The sequence below is a fragment of the Ostrea edulis genome, chromosome 4 (assembly GCF_947568905.1).
Source record: "Ostrea edulis chromosome 4, xbOstEdul1.1, whole genome shotgun sequence".
Classification (NCBI taxonomy): Eukaryota; Metazoa; Mollusca; class Bivalvia; order Ostreida; family Ostreidae; genus Ostrea; species Ostrea edulis.
Genome location: NC_079167.1, coordinates 64,774,857 through 64,796,517, shown reverse-complemented (window position 1 = coordinate 64,796,517; position 21,661 = coordinate 64,774,857). Strand labels below are relative to the sequence as shown.

The following is a 21,661-nucleotide window of genomic DNA, read 5'->3' as shown; positions in this document are numbered from 1 at the left end:
CTGTTCAATATCTTGAGAACCATAAGGAGTAGATGACTCCTATTAATTATGAGTTCACATGGTCAAAGGTCAAGGGTAAAATTTGACATAGTAATATATTGTCTTCTATATTTTAAGAATCATTTTGCTTGATTTACACCAAACTTGGTACACTGGTACATCCTATGGAGTAGATGACCTCTATTGATTTTTAGGTCTTATGGTCGAAGGCCAAGAGTCATTCCTTTCCGGACATAAGAAGATATTGTCCTCTCAATAACTTGAATTGTCTTGGCACTACTATTAATCAAATGATGCATGTGTATATCCTTTTTCAGTTTTTAACTGCAGGGGACATATATGTTTTACAAATATTTCTTGTTGTATTATCATTTAGAAATATAAGCACTGACATCTTTCAGTTTGACATCATAGAAAACCTTTATTTATGAAAGAATAATTTACAAAATATGAATGTAAGGAATAAATATCAAATTTGTATTACAGGGCATTTGAAATCAAAGGAAGCATTTAGGTAATTTCTCCATAATCAGCTTTGCAGTTTATGCAAATTGATTCATGCTTCCATTCATTTTATGCCCTGATCATAACAAACTAGACATTCAATCCAGGTTTGTTTTGTTACTGAATCTTTTATGTACATGTAGATAGGTTTTTATGCTGTCAAGTTGAAAAGTGACTTAATTTCCTGTCGGTGTTTTTATGGAGATTATAGTTTAGATATGCAAGTTCAGTACTCTTCTTTGAAGCTTGATAGAATTATATTGGAAAGATAGAATTTTTAAATTGTTATCAATAAGACAGTGATGTGGTCAGATTTAAAGGAAAATTTCAACATTTTACTGAGTTTAAATCATTTAAACTTGAGACAGTTGTAGGCCAGGATGTTTGTTTTTCTGGATTTCAGATAACATTTTTTAGATATTTAACCAACAAAGATTACACAGTTTTTAGACATTTAAATTTGATTTGTTAGTTTATGTTAGATTAGTGACTACATGACATAAAATCCAAGTTGTACAGTGATAATGAGAAGGATATGTTATCTGTCTCCCTTATCTAAATCACTCAGCAAAATGTCATCTCTTATTGAGCACATGAAAAAGTACAAAGTGAAAGTTTAAAAAATTATATGTACATGCAACATTTTCTTTAAAAAGAATGGGTATTTTATTAAAAAGATAATGATTATACGTATAATGATGCTTGAAATCTTCCCAAACTCATAAATAGATGTTTGTAATCCTTACACTTTCACACTGAAAGCTGATATTTACATGAATTGATCAAACAAAATCTGTATGTACAAAATGTCTTTGTGTTTTAGCCCAGAGAAAAGGGTCGGATGAAGTTCCACAAAATCCAGAACGTACAGATAGCATTAGAGTACTTGAGTAAAAAAGGGGTAAATATTTTTACTGTGTATTTTCATACTCTGTCTTTGTGTAATAGGTATAGATTTATTTCTGAGACTCACAGAGTGTAAGTGATACTGCATGCAGAAAAAGTTTTCAATCTGTGTTATATTCGCCCATACACAGTAGAAAATGATTTCGTCTAGTTTTGAATTCACTTGAGGCTGTATTTTGCCACATAGAAGTCATGAATAAAATTATATTTCCCCATTCAGATAATGGTGAAATGGGTTTATTTGTTGCAATAGTATAGATGTTTCAGTCATGTGTATGAAATATTACTGAATGTCTGTTTATGAAATCATGAGAATTTATTGGATTGAAGAATTACAATTTAGTACTAAATGAAGGATTGATTGTAAAATAGAGTAGATTGAGATATAGAAAATCTTTTTATGCAACAGATTCGACTGGTTAACATTCGCTCCGATGAAATAGTAGATGGTAATCCTAAGCTGACTTTGGGGCTGATCTGGACCATTATTCTCCACTTTCAGGTAAGTGTCATGGCTATAATGTTCTCACAGAATGACACATCCTCAAGAAAAACTTTCCAAACACCCTGTAAACAATTAAGACCGCATGTGATTCACATGGGTCTTTTGTCATTAAATCTGGAAAAGTCAAAAGCGAAAGTGAGGATATGAGGAGAAAGTTAGGTATATATAGCAAGACTCTTTATCATGCACAAAGCCATGTAGACATACCCATGCACTTTGTCTTTTGATGGTGAGGGATATCTAGGCTAGGTGTGGCAGAAAGAATGTGATTTTGTCTCCCAAAGATATGAATACCGCTGTGTTTTTGATTAATGTACTAGACTTGGTATAAACATTATATATATTGACATTGGAAGGAATTATTTAGCTGTACAACAAATATACTATTCTTGGAACTTTTAGGATACTGCAGCCAATTTTATTTTTCATTTGCTTTTTAAATTGCTGGGGGAAGAGGCCTAAGGTCCTATAACCCAGGTGCTGGGTATCTGTTGATTTGATCTGTGTATTTGATGTCAAACTATGGAGATAACCACATGTCCTTGATGGTTTTCAATGTTAGTTTTAACTGTTGGTGTGATCTAGAGATGCATCAGTCTGTTTTAAAAAACAACCTGTGATGACTTGTAGAATTTTTGAAGTAGATTAGAAAATGATGACAGTTTTAAGTGTTTTTAGTTTTTCGTTGCAAGCTAAGTGATTGCATAAGATCACACTTGTTTAGTCTTGTTTCTTAGTTTATAGGTAATTTGTAAGGAGATTTGATGTTTATATGAAGGAATGTGTTCCTTTGATCTCAATATATGTGAAAGTGTAAATATCGACCTTTATCTTGGAGGCAATTTTTTGAGTCATTAAATCAAAAACTGGGAACTTTGTGAATCAGTGTTGAGGAAAAATCATATTAATATTCAATTCTTATCTCTGATTTCCTCTGTCAAGTAATTTCAAGAAGGTGCCAATAAAAAGCAGATTTTAGACTCTCCACTGCGAGACTGAGGCTATATGGCTAAGATAGATGCACCAGGATGATATGATTAATGCAGGGGACTTGCTGTGATACAGTCAAATTACAAACCCATTGACTCATCATTTTTAATGACGGATTCAGCAGAGTCTGAGATAGGACCGAGCATGCTTCAATCGATAGCAATTTTACTGACTAAAAAACCCCATGCATTGAATCCATGTGAGTTGTATGTGGTCTTGGTTGCGTGGTGTTTGGAAAGTTTTTCTGCAAGAGTATAGCTGTGTTTGGTATTCCCATCTCTGGAGACAGAAAGTTTGAGCTTTCTGTAAGAAATCTTTATATGATTTTGATTTCTGATGGAGATAACACAGCTGCAGATGATTATAATGTTTGATGGGAAAATGATACATACATAAAAATGTTGGGTGAAGATTTTGACATATTGTGATGATGTACTAGGATGCAAACCCTGCTCCCTTTTCCTCGGGCAGCTGATATCTGGAGCTGATTTCTCCTCTCTGAGTGACAGAGGAAAGATATCGGCTTCCTCTTGTTTGTAATACTTGTATTGTTGATGAAGTTGGTGTCATATAAAATTCAAATAAAAAAGTATAGATATCTCAACATTGAACAGAAGTTGAACGGAAGTCGTAATTGCTAAAACAAATTGGCCACTTATTTTAATGTTGTAAATGTTCTTCAAGTAAAGTTCAGTTTTGAAAAACAGTTGAAAAATAGAATCATGATGACATCATCTTAAAGATCAAAACAGTATTTTTTTTTTTTTTTTCAATAATTAAAATATGATTATATAAATCAACACTTCTTTATCTAAAGTTATACATTTATACAATAGATAAAACATATATTTACAAATTCACAGCATGTGGTAATGTTCAGAGAAGTGTTTTGGTGTAGCAATATCTCACAGCGAATAAATGTTGACCTCTGTGTGTAACTTATTACAAGTACAAATTTTTTTTACAGACATTCATTTCCAATAATTTCAAATTTATGCCTTTGATACCAAACAAAAAAAAAAAAAAAAAAAACCACAACAACAACAAATACATCATCACTATCATTCTTTATCAGAGTGTGATCAGAAGATTTTCATGTTTTTCACCCTAAATGCCTTGATGAAAAATCACCAATTTTTCATCTTCACATTGCTTATCAATGAGAATAGATAGGTGAAACGGTAGGGTCTGGGCAGTGATTGTATAATTGAGCTATCAGAAGGTTGGCTGTGTTGTGTTTTTATCAGTTGATGAAGCATGTGATAGCTTTTCTATCCAGACGCCGCCGTTTTCTCCTCCCCAGTATAGCACCACACAGTTTACTTTCCCCACAAAACAAAAGTTTGGCATGACCCGTAGTAAGGTGAAAAATCCGATGAACAGCAGTCCTTTCCCTTCCCTGCTCCCCCAAAAAACCCCAGAGTCACTGAAACGCTTGACTTTTCTGTGTGCTAAAGTCTGGTTCTTCCATCAGTGATTTGAGTTGGGAGGTCAATGTTTCATTGTTATGGAATATCTCCGGAAGTATTTTCGTAGTGTTAAGCTAATTTTGACATGGCTTTCATTAGAATCTTGAGTTTGTGAAATGTGAGTTTTGATTATAAGCCAGAGATATGAACAACCTGGACAGAACATTTTAGTGAACTTGTATAGAAAGTAAAATTGTACAGTGTGTCAGTGAATTCTCACTGTGCTACAAGTATCGTTTTCATTCCTCACGGATTTCAATGTTTGTGGAGTAATTTAATTTCTTTGACTACTGAATGGAGCCTGTAGGTGGTGCACTGCTGTGTTATGTATAATATTATGTAACCACCAAGCAACTTTATCTTCCGGTACTCCCAAGTCCCTCAGCACTAGATTACTAGTCGCAAAAATACATGTGCTTTCAGCAGACTGGATTAATTGAAAACATTGGATTATTAGTTGTTACCCTGACTTTCTTTACACATGATACAGCTGTCCTTTTATCTCATGGATTGGAATTGCTTATTTTTGAGAAGATGATGAATTTTACCTATAACCTCAAGCAAAAATTCAAACAAAGGTTCTCCAAGAAAAAGGTAATGGTAATGTGTGTTGTCCTTGTTTACACTAGTCACCTGTTGTAGCTGTTAGGATTACTTGAATGTTGTAGTTTCATCAGTATAGCCGTTGTAACATTTTTTGAATCTATTTTACAGTTAAATATATAATATTCTGTTAAGTCTATTTGACAATGGATGGAATCAACATTTAACGTCCATGAAGACAAGTTTTATTCGCATATATATTAGTTACAATGCATCTCTTGTGATGTAAAACTATTTCTAATAGGGACATTCACAGCATCAATGATGTAATTACAATTTGATGGGGCTTTGTGGGTAAGAGGTTACCTTTGTTCTTGAGAATCTTTTGAAGCTGTTGAATGACATTATTTAGATCTGTAAATAATTGCGCCAAATTCTGCAATAGTACATTTGATTCTTCCCCAGATGAAGTATTTGTTTAGCTCGACTAACATCTGTTTTAAAGATTATAGGAAGTACGGGGAAAGGGGACATGTTCTGAGATAAGTTTTTTTTATTGGGAGAGCGCTTGTTTTAGCTTCATAAAATGTTATATTTGTGAAAGAACATGCATTTAGTTATAAAGTCTTCAGCAATTTTTTTTTAATAATGATTGATATTTTTCAAAAACATGAAAGTGCAGCTGTGTTTAGTGGTGTTGGGACTATATATTTCTTATCATAAAGATCACTTACCGATAACTTATCAGCTGAGAATTCATCACTCAAGAATGGCAAAAAGATGGGTATATTTCAGAATTTGATGGATTTTTATGGCCCATTCTCTTTCATTAGATTCTGTATTTTATTTTTGAGTTTGTTGGAAAAACAGTTAAGATAAAGAAATTATGAAATTAAGAAGAAAATTTGGCACCTGATGCACCAAATGTATATGTTCTGTTAGTCGTAATATTTCAAGTCTCTGCTTTTTGGTGTTTTAAGAAATCGACAAGGAAATCATGAAGTAAACATTCCAGTTTATTTTTTTCCTTATGATATTACCTGCCCAAAATGATAAATGATGATACACAGTTTCTCTGCCGCCCCATTAACACAGGGATATAATGAGAACAGGATGATATAATGTTCCAGATTGTTGAGCATGGGTTTAAGGAACAGTAGTAGTGTACCGAAGCATCTCCTGTTAAGTTGTGAATTATAAAGGTTCAATCCAATACGTCTTCTCATCTGACAAGGTCCAGTCAATGTGTGGTTCCAGTCATAGTGAATTGATCCCCAACAGTATGAAAAATCACGATCTTTTGACCCTAAACAGATTTGATGATCACAGCACATAGATGTACATTCACGACACACCTGTTGTTCACAGGTAGGATGCCCTGGTGGAGAATTACTGTTTTTTTGTAAACTTATAACAACCTATTTGGCACACAAAAACAGCTTCTTTGACACACAAAGCATTTATTGTTTTCAAAACGTTTTATCTTATATTAAAGAGAAAACCTGTCTTTGTTGTAAACAAGATAAATATTTTCTTGAGTGAGTTAATGTAAATGATCATACTGTGTAAAAGAATGCTGATCTCTTTCTCACCTGGAAATCCAGAAGATATATAGGCCACGACATGACCCGAAAAACACAAATATTGTCATAAGTGGCCCTAACAGACTATTCCAATTGTCCACGCAATTGTTGTCTATCCCTATGAAGAACTGGGGTATTGTTAAGCCCTGGGATCAAGATTCTAGCCATTGGTGTACCTGAGAATACCTGTAATTGGTCAACTGACGGAGAGGATTACTGTATCAGTGTGTAGTGTTTGTTCAGTACGTACCAGTAAAGCAGCCCACGCCCCATAGTCTAGTTCACACAGCCACAATGTTGACAAAGACCACCTAAAGGAACGGCTGTTTTTGGACTTTTTTCATTAACAGTGTGTTTTGGTGGGGATCAATTTACGCGGAGGGTCGGAATACTCTGCATTGATCAGGCCTCTCTTTAAAAAGCTTGATTAACTGACAATAGAATTGGATTAACTTGCTAATCTGTTAAAAATTCACCGCGGTGTGGCGGAGGGTGATTTATGTGGATCACACTACATTTGGCACCAAATCGGATCATTTGAATACACTAAAAAAAGAAATTGTATATTTACATTTAGCAATGTATTTGATAGACAGATATTATGTTCGCAGGCTTTTGTGGTGTTATTCATGGGTAATTTTGCAAACTTTGAATGGAAATATTTAGCGTGCATGTGAAATTACTTATTGGAGCAGAAAGGACTTATAGGATTTCACGGGGGCACCAACCTGTGCTGAAGATGGTCTTTCTATGATGTGAGGGTTGGAATAAAAAGGGGAGGAATGTTTTCGTGCTTCAGGAAAAAGAAGAAAAAATTAAAGGGGAAACCTCCTTTGGCTGCAGAGGCAGCTGTGTCTGAGAGAGAACCCCCAGAACAGGCCACGCAACAGGTAAAACAAGATCTTTTGTATGCGGAACAGACAAAAGTCCACAGAACAGATCCGTAAAGATTTAGATCAAGTTTGAAGTTTCAAACATGATGTATGCCAAAAATATCGGACATGGTTATTGAGGTGGAAATTTTCTGAAAAAACAACTTATTTTGATCTGTTATTATTTTGCATTGGAATGCAATTATGACTAATTTCCTGGATTGTTTTGTTTTTGCAGCTTGTAAAGGGTTTAGGGTAGAGGGGGTTAGTGTGATCTTTGAGTAGAAGTTTTGTAATGTGATATTTAACGATGAAGGTTTGAATTAAAGTCCTTTACTTTAAAAACTTGTAAATAAATATGAAGAGCTGAAGGCCCTATTTTTCACATGAGAGAGCACACTGTGCTGTCTTTTTTTTTTTATCTGATTACAAAGAGATTTAAATGTTGTCTGTTCAGAACCTTTGTTTTAATATAACAGCCAAAGATTTTCATTCCAAATATTCAAGTCATTGTCATTTTAATTTTGCACCTGGTTTAAGTAAACACAATGTTGAATGATGTTTGCTATGTAAATGAAATGAAAAAAATTCTATAATTAACCCAATTTCTTAACTCTTATTAAATTCTCCACGTCTTTTAGTCAGGTATTCTGATTTTTTTTTATTTGTATTTAAAAGTTTCTCACCTATTACTATACATGTGTAGTGTTGGGTGGCTTTGTGAAACTTTCATCGAATGATCGCCTCTTAGTGTGAACACATATATAGTTAGCAATTGAATCTAATTGAAAAGCAAACTGGTTTAAATTAGTTTTAATTTATCTTCATTTTTGTAAGAGGAACAGCTATTTAGTGACACTTTTTATGTTTTGGATTGCCCATCAATATCGTGTGTCAGACGCTTCACTTTCATATATGTGTGGCTTCTAATTTTAATTACCAGGTTTAAACAGGAAGAATAACTCAGAATCATGTAGCTTTGTGAACACAATCTGCTAATGAGAATTGAAATATACTTAGCATGGAGACCAGATGTTGATTAGAGCTCTGAATAGGTGAAGCAGTCAGAATACAACCATATGGTTCGGTGAAGGAGGCAGTTTAGGTGCAGTGTTTAATGCACCAGGAAAGAAATGAAATCCAAGACGGAAGTTTTTGTTTTCATTTTTGATTTAAAGCAAATTGGGCCAAAATTTGATATGGAGGAAGATTTGCATGTATACTGTTTCTCTATTTAATGAAGCAAACATTAATTGGAATAATGAATATCGTGTAACTTTTCTTAAACGAACCTCAGTTGTGGATAGTTTTTGATCTCTCCTTATCTGGTCCACACCAGCATTTTAAATTAATTCGGTCTCCCAATAAATTGACAAATGATACTCAAGTAGTGCAGTATATCGTCTGGCCTGCTGAAATTATTTGAAGATGATCCTCTTAAGGTCATGGTTCTGAAAATTGACGAATGGTAGCTATAATTATCACAGTTTACTGGGTACTACTGATAAAGTGGGAAAGTGTTCATGATTTATAAAATAGCTGATATCTAATATTGGTTTTGTAGATAGAGTACTTAAATAGCAAGTGCTACCTAAGTATTACCTGAACAGATCAAATAAGTGATTAGAAGAATTCTGCACAAGTGTAAACTCCTCAATTTACCTTTGTGAATTACTATGCCCTCGCCAAAAACGGGGAAATAACCTTTATGTCAACAGAGGGGAGATAACTCAATACCGGTTGTTAACAGAGTGAGAATTTTCCCCAATGATTGGATAAATAAATCCTGGGAACTTGGTGATAACTTCACCTATATCAAGTTAATAGGAGATGAAAGGTTGTTTATGTACTTGTTATGTGTATATAGTGTAAGATTTAAGGAAGGCAGACCAGACAGGGCAATGAAGGACCTTGTAGTAAACATTGGGTGCTCCTACCTTACAGAAAGGTTATGAGAAATTTGTTAATGGCAGTGCAGACTAAAAATGCTTTTTTAGCTTGCCTGAGAAATTATCTGAAACGCTATTGTCATTCATTAATGCTCTCTTTTACACTCGGTGTCATTTGCGGACAGCAGGATTTTCAAATTTTTCATAGGAATGGTCTTTTTTCAAGAAACAACTGACCCTACATATTGTTCCGATTGTGCATTCATGAATCTCTGGATGGCAGACAAACAGTGACCATGCATTCACGATTCTGCATTGTATTGATATTTCCCAGGATTGACTAGACATGTTAAAATTATTTGCAAGTATTCAGAGAGTCCACATCCTAGAATCATTTAACCTTTCATGGTTCAAACTTGCATGTATGATATAGCTATGGATGCACACAACCATCCATGAATTGGATTCTGCATCTGACCTATATTTTCAAGTTTTTGCAGCAGGTCCCTTCCTCTATAATAGTATCTGCCATGCTTTGTTATAAGAAGCAGGTCCATTCCTCTCTAATAGTATCGGCCATGCTTTGTTATAAGAAGCAGGTCCATTCCTCTATAATAGTATCGGCCATGCTTTGTTATAAGAAGCAGGTCCATTCCTCTATAATAGTATCAGCCATGTTTTGTTATAAGAAGCAGGTCCATTCCTCTATACCGGTAATAGTATCGGCCATGCTTTGTTATAAGAAGCAGGTCCATTCCTCTATAATAGTATCTGCCATGCTTTGTTATAAGAAGCAGGTCCATTCTTCTATAATAGTATCGGCCATGCTTTGTTATAAGAAGCAGGTCCATTCTTCTATAATAGTATCGGCCATGCTTTGTTATAAGAAGCAGGTCCATTCCTCTATAATAGTATCAGCCATGTTTTGTTATAAGAAGCAGGTCCATTCCTCTATACCAGTAATAGTATCGGCCATGCTTTGTTATAAGAAGCAGGTCCATTCATCTATAATAGTATCTGCAATGCTTTGTTATAAGAAGCAGGTCCATTCTTCTATAATAGTATCGGCCATGCTTTGTTATAAGAAGCAGGTCCATTCTTCTATAATAGTATCGGCCATGCTTTGTTATAAGAAGCAGGTCCATTCCTCTATAATAGTATCAGCCATGTTTTGTTATAAGAAGCAGGTCCATTCCTCTATACCGGTAATAGTATTGGCCATGCTTTGTTATAAGAAGCAGGTCCATTCATCTATAATAGTATCTGCCATGCTTTGTTATAAGAAGCAGGTCCATTCTTCTATAATAGTATCGGCCATGCTTTGTTATAAGAAGCAGGTCCATTCTTCTATAATAGTATCGGCCATGCTTTGTTATAAGATTATAACCATAAGATAATTACAGATTTGCATCATGTTTTTTAAAATGTGTAATTCCCATTCCAATATCATATGAACCCCATCAGTTCATTCAGGGAGCTTTGGCAGGATTGTGACACATGGACTTCTTTCTCCACCGTTTGTTCGCTGGTGAGCTCTGTTGTCCTCTGACTAGAACACTTGTTATCAATTTCAGATAATGCTGGCATGAACGTGCAGGCATGTCTCATTAGTTTCCGTTTCAGAAGAAAATTTCACAATCAAATCAAAATTATTTCTTCTGCCTTCTCAATTTTCTGTTTTATTTGATAGGGATTAGACCAGGTACTAATTTCATGCTATGATTAATAAAATAAATCCGCAGGACCTAAGTAGTTTCCAAGAAAGTTAACTGTGTTGTGTGAAGAACCTGGAAAACTACGGTTTAGTTGTGAATACCATCAACACAATTGCGGAATAGTCGATGGTGTTCTTGGGCCAAATTTGCTGATGATGTTATGAGTTTATGAGCTTTTGTATGGGATTCACAAAACAGATACTGAGGGACCTACCAGATCTGAGGGGTTTGCTGGTTTGTGAGGTCTATCCTCAGGACTATATATTACCATTTCTTGAATGACATAACTGATGAATTAAAAGTGCACTTTTTCTCTTGGCTAGTGCTGTTTTTTAAAATCCCCAAAATGCTTATTAAAAACATGAATAAATGCTCTTTGAACTCATTTGAAAGGAATTACTGGTGATGAAAATACCTATACAAAAAGAAGATATTGATTTAAATATTTTTTTAACACATTATATTTAAATCTCTTTTGATAAATATTGCGATTGTGCACCAAATCGGTTAATAGAAAGTAATATTAAAGGTGACTTAAGCATGTAATGGATGCTTATCAAAGTATGGTAATTGACTATCGTACGTTAACCAAGCATGAAAAACCCTGTTGTAAGGTTCAGAGTGTAGAAATACTGTGTACTATTTTATGAAGGATTTGAGTTTACAATTTTCAATTATATGAAGCTCGGTATGCATCCATCTTAAAATGTACATGCTCATTAACGATGAAAAGAAATAGGCATGCCGATCAATGTAAATGTCATGGTTGTTAATGAACATACTCCACTGATAAGTTGTATCAGTGTCTTGATAACATGGACTCCTTCGGGTCAGAGGTACATCATAGAAACATTTTGGATGCTACGCTGTGTAGCCACGCTTCAATTGAATTTTTCTGTTTCAGATCTCAGATGTGGTTGTGTCGGGACAAGAGGATCTGTCAGCCAAGGAAGCTTTGCTTCTGTGGAGCAGACGAACAGTTGAAGGGTACCCGGGGGTCAAGGTCAAAAACTTTTCCAGTAGTTGGCGAGATGGACGGGCATTTCTTTCAATCATACATAGACACAGGTACCCAATCATATTTCGGTACAATTTTGGTTAAACTCTCAGGGACAATGTAAGACTAAGCGAGGAGTGATATACAATGTATTCAGTATTCATTCAGTAAATGCCCACCCACTCCTAATAAGAACCACAGTGAGCTCTATCTAGCTTAGTGTAGCCCAGAATTTTGGTTAGTGGCAGAGACAAACTGAACATGAAGTGGTTCATATCTCAAAATTACAGTGCAGCTGGAAAATAAAGGGGGGAAATGTATGGTTTTAAAGAGTATCTGTGGACATAATTTCATTAAAATGTACACTTTATTGTAATTGATGTTTAACATTGAGAACTTATATTGGTACATTTTCTATTAACCAGACCTGACTTGGTGGATTTTCGGAAGGTACAAATAAGCACACCAAGGCAGAATCTGGAACAGGCCTTCAGTATTGCAGAGACAGAATTTGGGGTCACAAGATTGCTAGATCCGGAAGGTATTGCATATTGAAATCATTCTGTTAAAGTGAGTGCAATACTATCAATGAACCAAAGAGAGAGAGAAAAATTTATGAGAAATTTTAAAGATGAATGTGTATGAATTGATTGGTTGTATAATTTGGCGTTGTAGATGTTGACGTCCCAGAGCCGGACGAAAAGTCTGTGATTACCTACATTTCCTCATTATACGATGTCTTCCCAGATGTACCCAGTGTAGAAGAAACTCTCAGGGACAATGTAAGACTAAGCGAGGAGTGATATACAATGTATTCAGTATTCATTCAGTAAATGCCCACCCACTCCCAATAAGAACCACAGTGAGCTCTATCTAGCTTAGTGTAGCCCAGTGAGCTATTGTGAAAATTAGCACTTTTGAGGGTTAAGAATTAGGATTTGTGAGCTCCAGTACCAGTAGAGTTTGGTGTGTTTAACAGACATGATTCTTCTAATATTACAATAAATGACAATTATGAAGTCATGATAGTAGTATTGATTACCATAACAACCAAAAAAAAAAATTAGCACCTTCTGATATAAGGTACAGGTGGGTAGTTAAGAGATTCTATAATGCTTATTAATTCAATTTCAAAACATGCAGTTTGATTGGTGGATGGGCATTCTCTTTTATCATATTTCAGTACTAGTAGTTGTATAGTGCCCCTCTCAACAAGTCCTTGTGGATCTGGGTGAATATGGTATACTTTAACATGTTTTGTCATGTTCATCGATTGTAATGAACAGTGTTTTATGTTTAATTCATGTGTTATTATTTGAAATCAATACATCGAATTTCGACAACATGATATTAACTTGGGAATGATGTGTTAGTGCTATAGAAAGTAACAAGATTTAATTTATGCTGAAATTGGTGTTGAAGATTTACATTTTAATTGATTTTGAAAGTTTGTTTGATATTGCTGTTAAGAAGAAGAGACTTCATACTTTCATGAGCTGTGAATGTTTTCTTCTGAGGGCTCTGCTTGCAGGAAAAACGGAAAGTGAACTTTGCTGTGTTCATGGTTTTGTGGGAAATAAACATTGCACTGATTTTCCATCCCCGACTTTTAAAAGTTTTTGAATAATGAGCACAGTCCACTATTAAAAAAATGATTGATTTATTACAGTTATCATAAACTGGGTTTTTTTGGCCCCTTTTTAAAAGACGTCTTACTACAGCATATAAAACTGTTGAGTTTCTTGAAATGCTAAGGGCCAGGGTCCTTTTGCAGATTTTATGCTGTATAGATAAACGCGTGATTATCTTCACCATGTACGTGCGTGATGACATCACAAATACAGCCACACCCCTGTGTACACAACCCTATATAACTACAGGATTGACAGAAAGCGAATTACTATTGTATATGAATGATAACCAAACCAAGAAACATTTGTCACCCCGTGGGGGATTATTTTGGGGGTCTCCATGTAGGTTTTGCCTAGTAAAATTAGGCACTTGTTTGTAGAAGGTGTATGTATTTGGTACATGTAAGTTGCCTGTCTATTTGGGGAGCACAACTTTAACTCTGTTTTTTTCATAATCAGTCTGAAGATGTGCTCAATGATAACTCATTTAGATTTATCATCATTCCACTAGTTAGACAGTTAGACATTATACTTGATGATTTCTTATTGGAAGCTTCACAGACAGTCCTTTGTTAGCTAAGCCCCCCCTCCCCCTAGATTGTCTGTACATTGTTTATTTTGTAATTCTTTATCTTCATAGGAAAGACAATTGAAGATAGATGAATACAGAGATTTGGCCTCCTCTTTAATTTTATGGCTTCAGCAGACAATAATTGCCATGAAAGAACAGAAACTTCCTGCCACTCTGATAGAAATGAAGGTGAGAGTTTAACAGTACCGGCTGGGTGTGTGGACTGCCCGGTTCTTATTCCTTATACAGAAACAGTGTCTGGTTCAAGTCTGCCTAAAACAGCAATACTCAGTCAATATATCTCATCAAACATTTACGTAACTTGCTCAGTCACTCGTGTGAGAACTGGCTGAATTTGAAGCATTCAGTAGAAGCTGAAAGTGAGTGTGAAGTCATACTTAATGCTAAAGAGAAATTATGCGAATATATCTGTCAAATGTACTGAATAAATTGGAAATAAAACAAGAAGTGCAGATCATTAGAGCTCATGTTAGCTTCTGTATTTAATGTTTGTCTAGTATCTGTCTGTTGCATGACTTTCCAAATTTCTTAACCTACTTTGCCAGAACATTTGGACCAATTTCAGCTAAACTTGGCCCATATTACATTGTTGATATTCAAAGGAGATATCAGCTTTTTACGAAGAGGAGATAAGTGACTGTGAAAATAGAGCATTCTTTCAGAAAACTTTGCCAGAACTGATAGAATGGATAGATACCTCCATAACAGTTTGTTCACACCATGACCTTACATGCAGGTGTGGGTCACAGTAAATACTCAATGTCTTATATGTAGTAAATGAACCAAAAATGTAAGAACTGCTGATAAAAAGCAAGAACGCTACAATCTCAATTCATATGTAAACATGTATGATGAAGAGTAGATTAAAGTTTGTTGGAATGAGGGCCCTGACTTGGTGTGATTTGTGAACAAGGGGACTCTGGTAAGCACTGCAGCCTGTATACCTCTTGTTCACCTCTCTCGTTCACCTTTCTTGTTCACCTCTCTAGAGGAATATCACAACCAATTTTCCTCTAGTCTTGTTTTACTGCAGTCTAGTCATACAATTTGTTATTTCTGAAAAGAATATTACTCAACTGCAGAGTTATATTAATTTGATGTTTAAGTAAGCATACCTTTATGCATATCTTTATGTGTATTCTTTGGTAAGATTTCATCACAAGTTTCTTGTTTTGGTTGCAGACTCTGCAGACAGAGTGCAGTAAATTTAAAATTGAAGAAGTTCCTCCACGGCTGGAAATGAAGAAAAGATTATTTCTCATTTATGACGAAATTCAGGTAACTAATAAAATTCTGTATTTGTTATTATTTGTTTGAAATTCAGAGGTAACTGCTCTGAAGAATAATAATGTGGTGTAATTTTTATTTCAGGGTTTTCAAGGGGGAACAGCATACTTAAACATACCTGAAGAAATTCGTCCAGAGAGTATGAATAGATTCTGGGAGAGATTCATTCTACAACAACAAGAACGTGACAACTATATACAGTCTGAAATCATTCGGTAAGGTCTTCTGTAATGGAATCTGAGTGCATTTTTCTCATTGTAAGTATTTATTGTACATTAGTGATGTGTTTTGTCTAAAGACCGTAAGTGAGTTAAACCATTAAAATGGAGTCTGTACTGTTTGAGGAATTGTTGATGAGTGCTAGGAGAATTAGAATCACTGTTCAATTGAAGGAATTATTGATGAGCTCATCATACAATACATGTTGATGTAAATTTTGTAGATTTCCAATTGTGAAGTTTTTGTACCATTTTACTGTAAATTGTACATTTTTATACGCTGTAGTTATTTCCGCAAAGTCCATGGTCACATAAAATCCGCGTAATGTCATACCAGCAGACTTCTAAGTATGTAAACTAATTTCATGTAAACCATATGTAGCTCAGTGGAATTTCATACCTGTGAACCAAACCAGAAATGATGATGTACAAAATTATGACTCTGTGGAATTAAATACAGCTACAGTATTTTGATTACGATTTTTTCTGTAGACTGGAGAGACTACAAAGATTAGCAGAGAAGGTTCACCGGGACTGTAAACATTGTGAGGACAGTTTGGAGGACATTGGTCCTCGTATCCGTGAGGAGCAGACCCGAGTAGAAAAGATCCACCCACTGGAAGCCAAGCGAAACTGTGATGCCATAGACCGATCTCTTCAGACGGTGGAGGAGACAGCCAGGAGTGCATTCAGAGACATACAGATGCTTCAGGAGGGAAGATTTGCCACTTCTGATCAACTCTACAGAAGGTCAGTAATACTGGCTATAGTTAACACACAAATATTTTTTGTTAAAGGAAGTACTATTTTGAGACATTAAATTTGACAAAATCAGCAAGCTGAAATCAAATTACAAATATTAATAGTCATTAATAACTTATGGCCCTCTTTCTCTAAAGTTTTGAAGAAATTAAAATCAGTTATCACTAGTCAGTTATTAATTGAAAATGATAATCATATATATAACAAAGTGTATGTTTTGTAATAATGTCTAGTAATAATATATTTAATCATGTTTTAGTCTACATTTTACTTTCAACAGACAGTAGTGACATTAAATTCACACAACACCTTATTTTTCAGGGCTTCCTCAATCCAGTCCCGAGTATCTGAACTGAGGACTCTTTTGTTTGGAGAGGTAATCCAGAAACTCATCAGTAAATCGTATGTCGAGGAGAGTTCCACCCTGACCAAGAAGAAGGAAATCGTCACAGAGATCCGTTTGATTGAGACCAATCCTGTCTTTCAACATGTGCAGGAGTGTGTAAACTGGATAGAAAATAAACAGGTGTGTTAGATTTTTTCCTGGAATTTTCAAAGGAATAGACTTAATTATACATGTATTATAAGAGATGTTTTGCTCCCCTATTTTCTCTCTTTAATTAAAGTGTTTGTTAGAATCCACTGTCACTTCTTGGGTACTGTTAAGTAGGTAACAGATTGAAACATTGAATTTTAAGTTTATTAAGTTGTTTTGAGAATTGGAGAAATGTTTGGGTTTACTTTTCAGAAATCATTGGAAGATGCAGAATGTGGAAGTGACCTTGACACAGTTCAGAGTCTGACTGAGGAACATGAGCAGCTGCATCAGGAAGTCCAGGGATTTCGACGAGAAATAGAGAGGTGCATCATGGATGGGGTGAGTGACACAGATTCAGTGACTGAAGGAATCTAAGGGATGAAAATTTACAACTTTTATCTGCCGCCTATTACAGTAGTATTCGTTCACTAGTGAAATACAGACTATTGGTAAACATCTTTCCAAAATGTGCGGACTTTCTTTTTCAGAAATCTCTACCTTTAGAAGAGAAAAAACTATACACTCAATGGTTGTCAAAAGTGGAAGTAGCATATTCCCTGTTAGTTGTAAGTAGTAAATTTTTTATTTTCAGGAAAAGTGAAGTAATATAAGCTGGTTAGGATTTCGCCCATTTTCAGTATATACCTGTACAATGCCCATTGGTACAAAGTCACAATTCAATATTTTATTTCAGAACACATCGACCCGTAGACACAAATGCTTAGAGTCTCTCCAAGACTTCTTACAGTCCGCCACACAGGAACTAGTTTGGCTCAATGAAAGAGAAGAACTCGAGATTAGCCGGGATTGGAGTTCACCAGATGCTGACATGGAGCAGACGGACACAGCATATAAGGTAAAATGGAGGAGAGGGTAAATGATAGAAGATGAAAAAGAGAAGGGTGATATATGGTAGCTGTAGGGCTTATTGGCTTATGATGGTCATAAGCTGAAGGGTGAGGAGAAGGGGGGGGGGGTATTCTGATGAGGTTGCTTAATGGCAGAAAGGTTTGGCTTTCTGTGTTCTCATTTGTTGGAAATTGAGATAGTGTTAAACAAGAGTCAATTTTTCTGATTATCAGACAGCTAAAGAACATTGAATACTTGTGTAGGGCCAATCAGAAATTAGAATTAGAAAACCTGTTAAGAGTTATTTGCAAGTTCAAACTAGAAAAACCCGTTCAGGGTCATTCGAAAGTTTGAATTGAAAAATCGGTTCAGGGTTGTTCAATATGTTCTTGAACGGACAACCATTAACGTTTTAGAACTCACAGTAACATTGAATGACCATACAGTTTTGCATATTTTCAATGAATTGTACTGTTGACAGATTTCATGATTTTTCAATACATGTACAAATATTCTTGTATGTCATCTAATGTCCTAGAATGTATCACAAAATATCACTAGTTGTAAAGCTTTTCCTAGTAATGCTATATGTTGAAATATATTTTTTGAAAATTTTTTAACATTTAGTTAATGCTAATGCCATGCCAAGCCCATAGGAATGAAAGGAGGCAGGGCATGAACAGAATTCAAGAAATATTGCATAGAAATACATAGTGAAAATTTGTCTAAGAGTATTTCTTAGACCCCACCCTATATTCTTTCCTCTTTCTCTCCCCTCCCCCCTCCAATTTCCATAAGTTATCAAACATTTTAGAAATTTGTCAAGTATATAAGTATGTACATACCTCCAAAAACACGGGAGTAGTTTCTGGAATTTAATTCACAGTACACATTTTTTGACCTGCTCTGCCCCCCCCCCCCCCACCCCCCTCCAATTTTTTTTGTGTGTTTTAACTATTTTACAGTTATCAGGGCACATATACTGTAAACTTAAATTTTATTCCTTCTAAATTTTAAATCAAGTTTATATGATTTCTGCAAGCTGTTGGGACATCCTCACCATCTGGATTGAATTTGATTCCTAGTACATGTTATGTGTTTGTTTGTTTCCAGGATTTTTATGGCTATGAGGCACTTTCCAAAGAGGTTTGAAACCTGATACATTATGCTGAATGCATTTGTGTAAAATAACATTGATTGATGATGTTGAATGTCAAAAACATAATTAAGAGGCTGTTTACGAATTTGAAAGGCCTTAAAGCATGAAAATAGACACCATATTGCTGTAACTGTTTACATAGCTTATAAAACACTCATACATGTACATGGTATGACTTGAAATGTGAAGTCTTTTTGCTTGTAACTTTCAATGTATGATCTTCTCATTGTTGGAGAAACTCCAGGTTGATTCCCATATTGCATGGATATTTGGATTCTCCATTTTGTTATCAAAACTGAACAAGAAAAAAAATTAGAATGTAGAATATTGGAATGCATGAGGCAGTTTAAATGTCATGTCAGTGATAGGTTTTTGAAAGGAATCTGTTGCATTCTTGGTCATACTGCATCAGAGTTCTGCGTGGAAAATCAGTAGGTTCTTAATGTTAAGTACTGAATAATGTATTCTCTATTGCATGACCTTGACATATATGTATGTCGTACAACAGACCTACTAAATCACCATATACAGTTGTTGGCATGTTCATTAACATAATTTTTAACATGTTACAATATGTACCGATTGATAGTTTAAAATTTGAAAATGTTATTTATTTCATTTTGAATTTGTGTCAACACATTCTCATATTGTAAATTATCCATTTCATCACCTCCCCTTTAGGTAGTGTTTTAGGAAGACTGTAAAAATGGAAGATCGGAGAATAATCGGTTGCTATTTTTTTTAGACAATTCTGCGTGAGCTGGAGGCGCGGGAAGCCCAGTTTAACTCAGTCCAGGATCGTGGGTCTGCCATGGTGTTGGACAGGCACCCAGCATCAGAAAGCATTAGGGTAAGGAAATAACATCCACTGATGTAGACATGTAAGAAGAAGAGGGGAGCCATGCCTGAGTCTAAATGTTTGTGTTAGACATTACAGAAATATTGACTGGAGAATGTTTGTGTTAGACAATTACAGGAGATATTGACTGGAGAATGTTTGTATTATACATTTACAGGAGATATTGACTGGGAAATGTTTTTGTTGAATAATTACTGGAGATATTGACTGGGGAATGTTTGTGTTGAATAATTACCAGAGATATTGACTAGAGAATGTTTGTGTTGGACGATTACAGGAGATCTTGACTGGGGAATGTTTGTATTAAACAATGACTGGAGATATTGAGTGGAGAATGTTTGTGTTGGACGATTACAGGAGATCTTGACTGGGGAATGTTTGTATTAAACAATGACTGGAGATATTGAGTGGAGAATGTTTGTGTTAGACAATTACAGGAGATATTGACTGGAGAATGCTTGTTTAAAACAATTACAGGAAATATTGACTGGAGAATGTTCATGTTAGCCAATTACAGGAGATATTGACTGGAGAACGTTAGTGTTATACAATTACCCGAGATATTGACTGGGGAATGTTTGTGTTAGACAATTACAAAAGATATTGACTGGAGATGCAGTAATGCACTGTGATGCATGTAATACTGTAATGCAGACAAATGGAATATTTATTGGTTAAAATCCATGAAATTTTGATTCACTTTAAGATATCAAACTGCTCATCTCACAAGTTAAATAGTTACCAAACAGGCAGTGGGTTGTGACTTATTATAACATAAGACTTGGTCAGATATATTAGTACTTTAGCTCTGTGATAGTACTTATACCATTGTAGTTCTATTTGTTAGCAAAGAATGTTGACATATTTGCACTGTTCTGGTTGGTCTACAATTCTATGTCATATTAAGGTAAGCTTGTCATTGCAGGCGTACATGGAGGCCATGCAGTCACAGTGGTCCTGGTTGATTCAGCTGACAGTTTGTCTAGAGCAACATGTGAAATTCAAATCTCTGTACCACCAGTTCTTCAAGGACTGCAAGGCGTGCGAGGAAGACATGGACCGGCAACAAGAGATGCTCTCCTCTCGGTACAGTCAAGAACATCTGGATTCAGACGAGGCCAAACAGAGGGTAAAGGAGCTCCAGGAATTACAAAAACACTTGACTAGTCTACAACACCATGTGGAGGGCCTCCTACACAGGAGTGGGGATGTTCCACCCCTCCAACTTAGGTCCTCGAGGGTCCAGAGTCCAGTTAGGGTCCAGTGCCTGTGTACCTACAGACAACCAGAGGTAATTAAATTTTCTCAACAAAATACTGAGTTTTATTGTTGTGATTAGGCCCGGTAAAATATGTAGAGGTTAGCAGGCTTGACGGGATACTTCACTATACTTATTCCTGGACTGACAGATGCACCAGTGTGTATATACAAGGGAGGGGTTGGAATATGCTGACGTTGCAATAAGCACTATGTTCCACAATGAAGGGATTTAGAATTTCTCATAAAGCAAATGAATGTGGGGAATTTCTTTTGTAGATGATGTTAGAGAAAGGCACAGATTGTCTTCTGTTAGACAACAGTGACAGTGTCCGGTGGACCATCCGTAACAGTAGTGGACAGGAGGGCCGGGTTCCAGCGGCCTGTTTCATCATTCCACCCCCCAATCACAACGCCATCCAGACAGCACAAAGGTCCGACACCTTTACAGCATCAATTCTCATGTGCATTTTTTGTGTAAATTACTGGTATGTCTTCAGAATTTACTGTTGAAAAACATTTATTATGAAAGTGTT

The 21,661-nt window shown here is 35.5% G+C and overlaps 1 protein-coding gene across 1 annotated transcript in view; it reads left to right on the top strand.

Annotated features, from left to right (window-relative positions):
• Nucleotides 1-21,661, top strand: part of LOC125672416 (microtubule-actin cross-linking factor 1, isoforms 1/2/3/4/5-like) — a 91,592-nt gene that overhangs the window by 13,212 nt on the left and 56,719 nt on the right. The window contains exons 5-21 of the mRNA XM_056163415.1: nucleotides 1,328-1,405; nucleotides 1,820-1,912; nucleotides 11,881-12,044; nucleotides 12,399-12,514; nucleotides 12,649-12,755; nucleotides 14,245-14,364; nucleotides 15,379-15,474; nucleotides 15,568-15,698; nucleotides 16,194-16,451; nucleotides 16,785-16,989; nucleotides 17,212-17,340; nucleotides 17,490-17,567; nucleotides 17,696-17,857; nucleotides 18,964-18,996; nucleotides 19,755-19,859; nucleotides 20,794-21,159; nucleotides 21,405-21,559. Of these exons, the coding sequence (XP_056019390.1) occupies nucleotides 1,328-1,405; nucleotides 1,820-1,912; nucleotides 11,881-12,044; nucleotides 12,399-12,514; nucleotides 12,649-12,755; nucleotides 14,245-14,364; nucleotides 15,379-15,474; nucleotides 15,568-15,698; nucleotides 16,194-16,451; nucleotides 16,785-16,989; nucleotides 17,212-17,340; nucleotides 17,490-17,567; nucleotides 17,696-17,857; nucleotides 18,964-18,996; nucleotides 19,755-19,859; nucleotides 20,794-21,159; nucleotides 21,405-21,559 (2,396 nt within the window). The remainder of the gene's footprint in view (nucleotides 1-1,327; nucleotides 1,406-1,819; nucleotides 1,913-11,880; nucleotides 12,045-12,398; nucleotides 12,515-12,648; nucleotides 12,756-14,244; nucleotides 14,365-15,378; nucleotides 15,475-15,567; nucleotides 15,699-16,193; nucleotides 16,452-16,784; nucleotides 16,990-17,211; nucleotides 17,341-17,489; nucleotides 17,568-17,695; nucleotides 17,858-18,963; nucleotides 18,997-19,754; nucleotides 19,860-20,793; nucleotides 21,160-21,404; nucleotides 21,560-21,661) is intronic.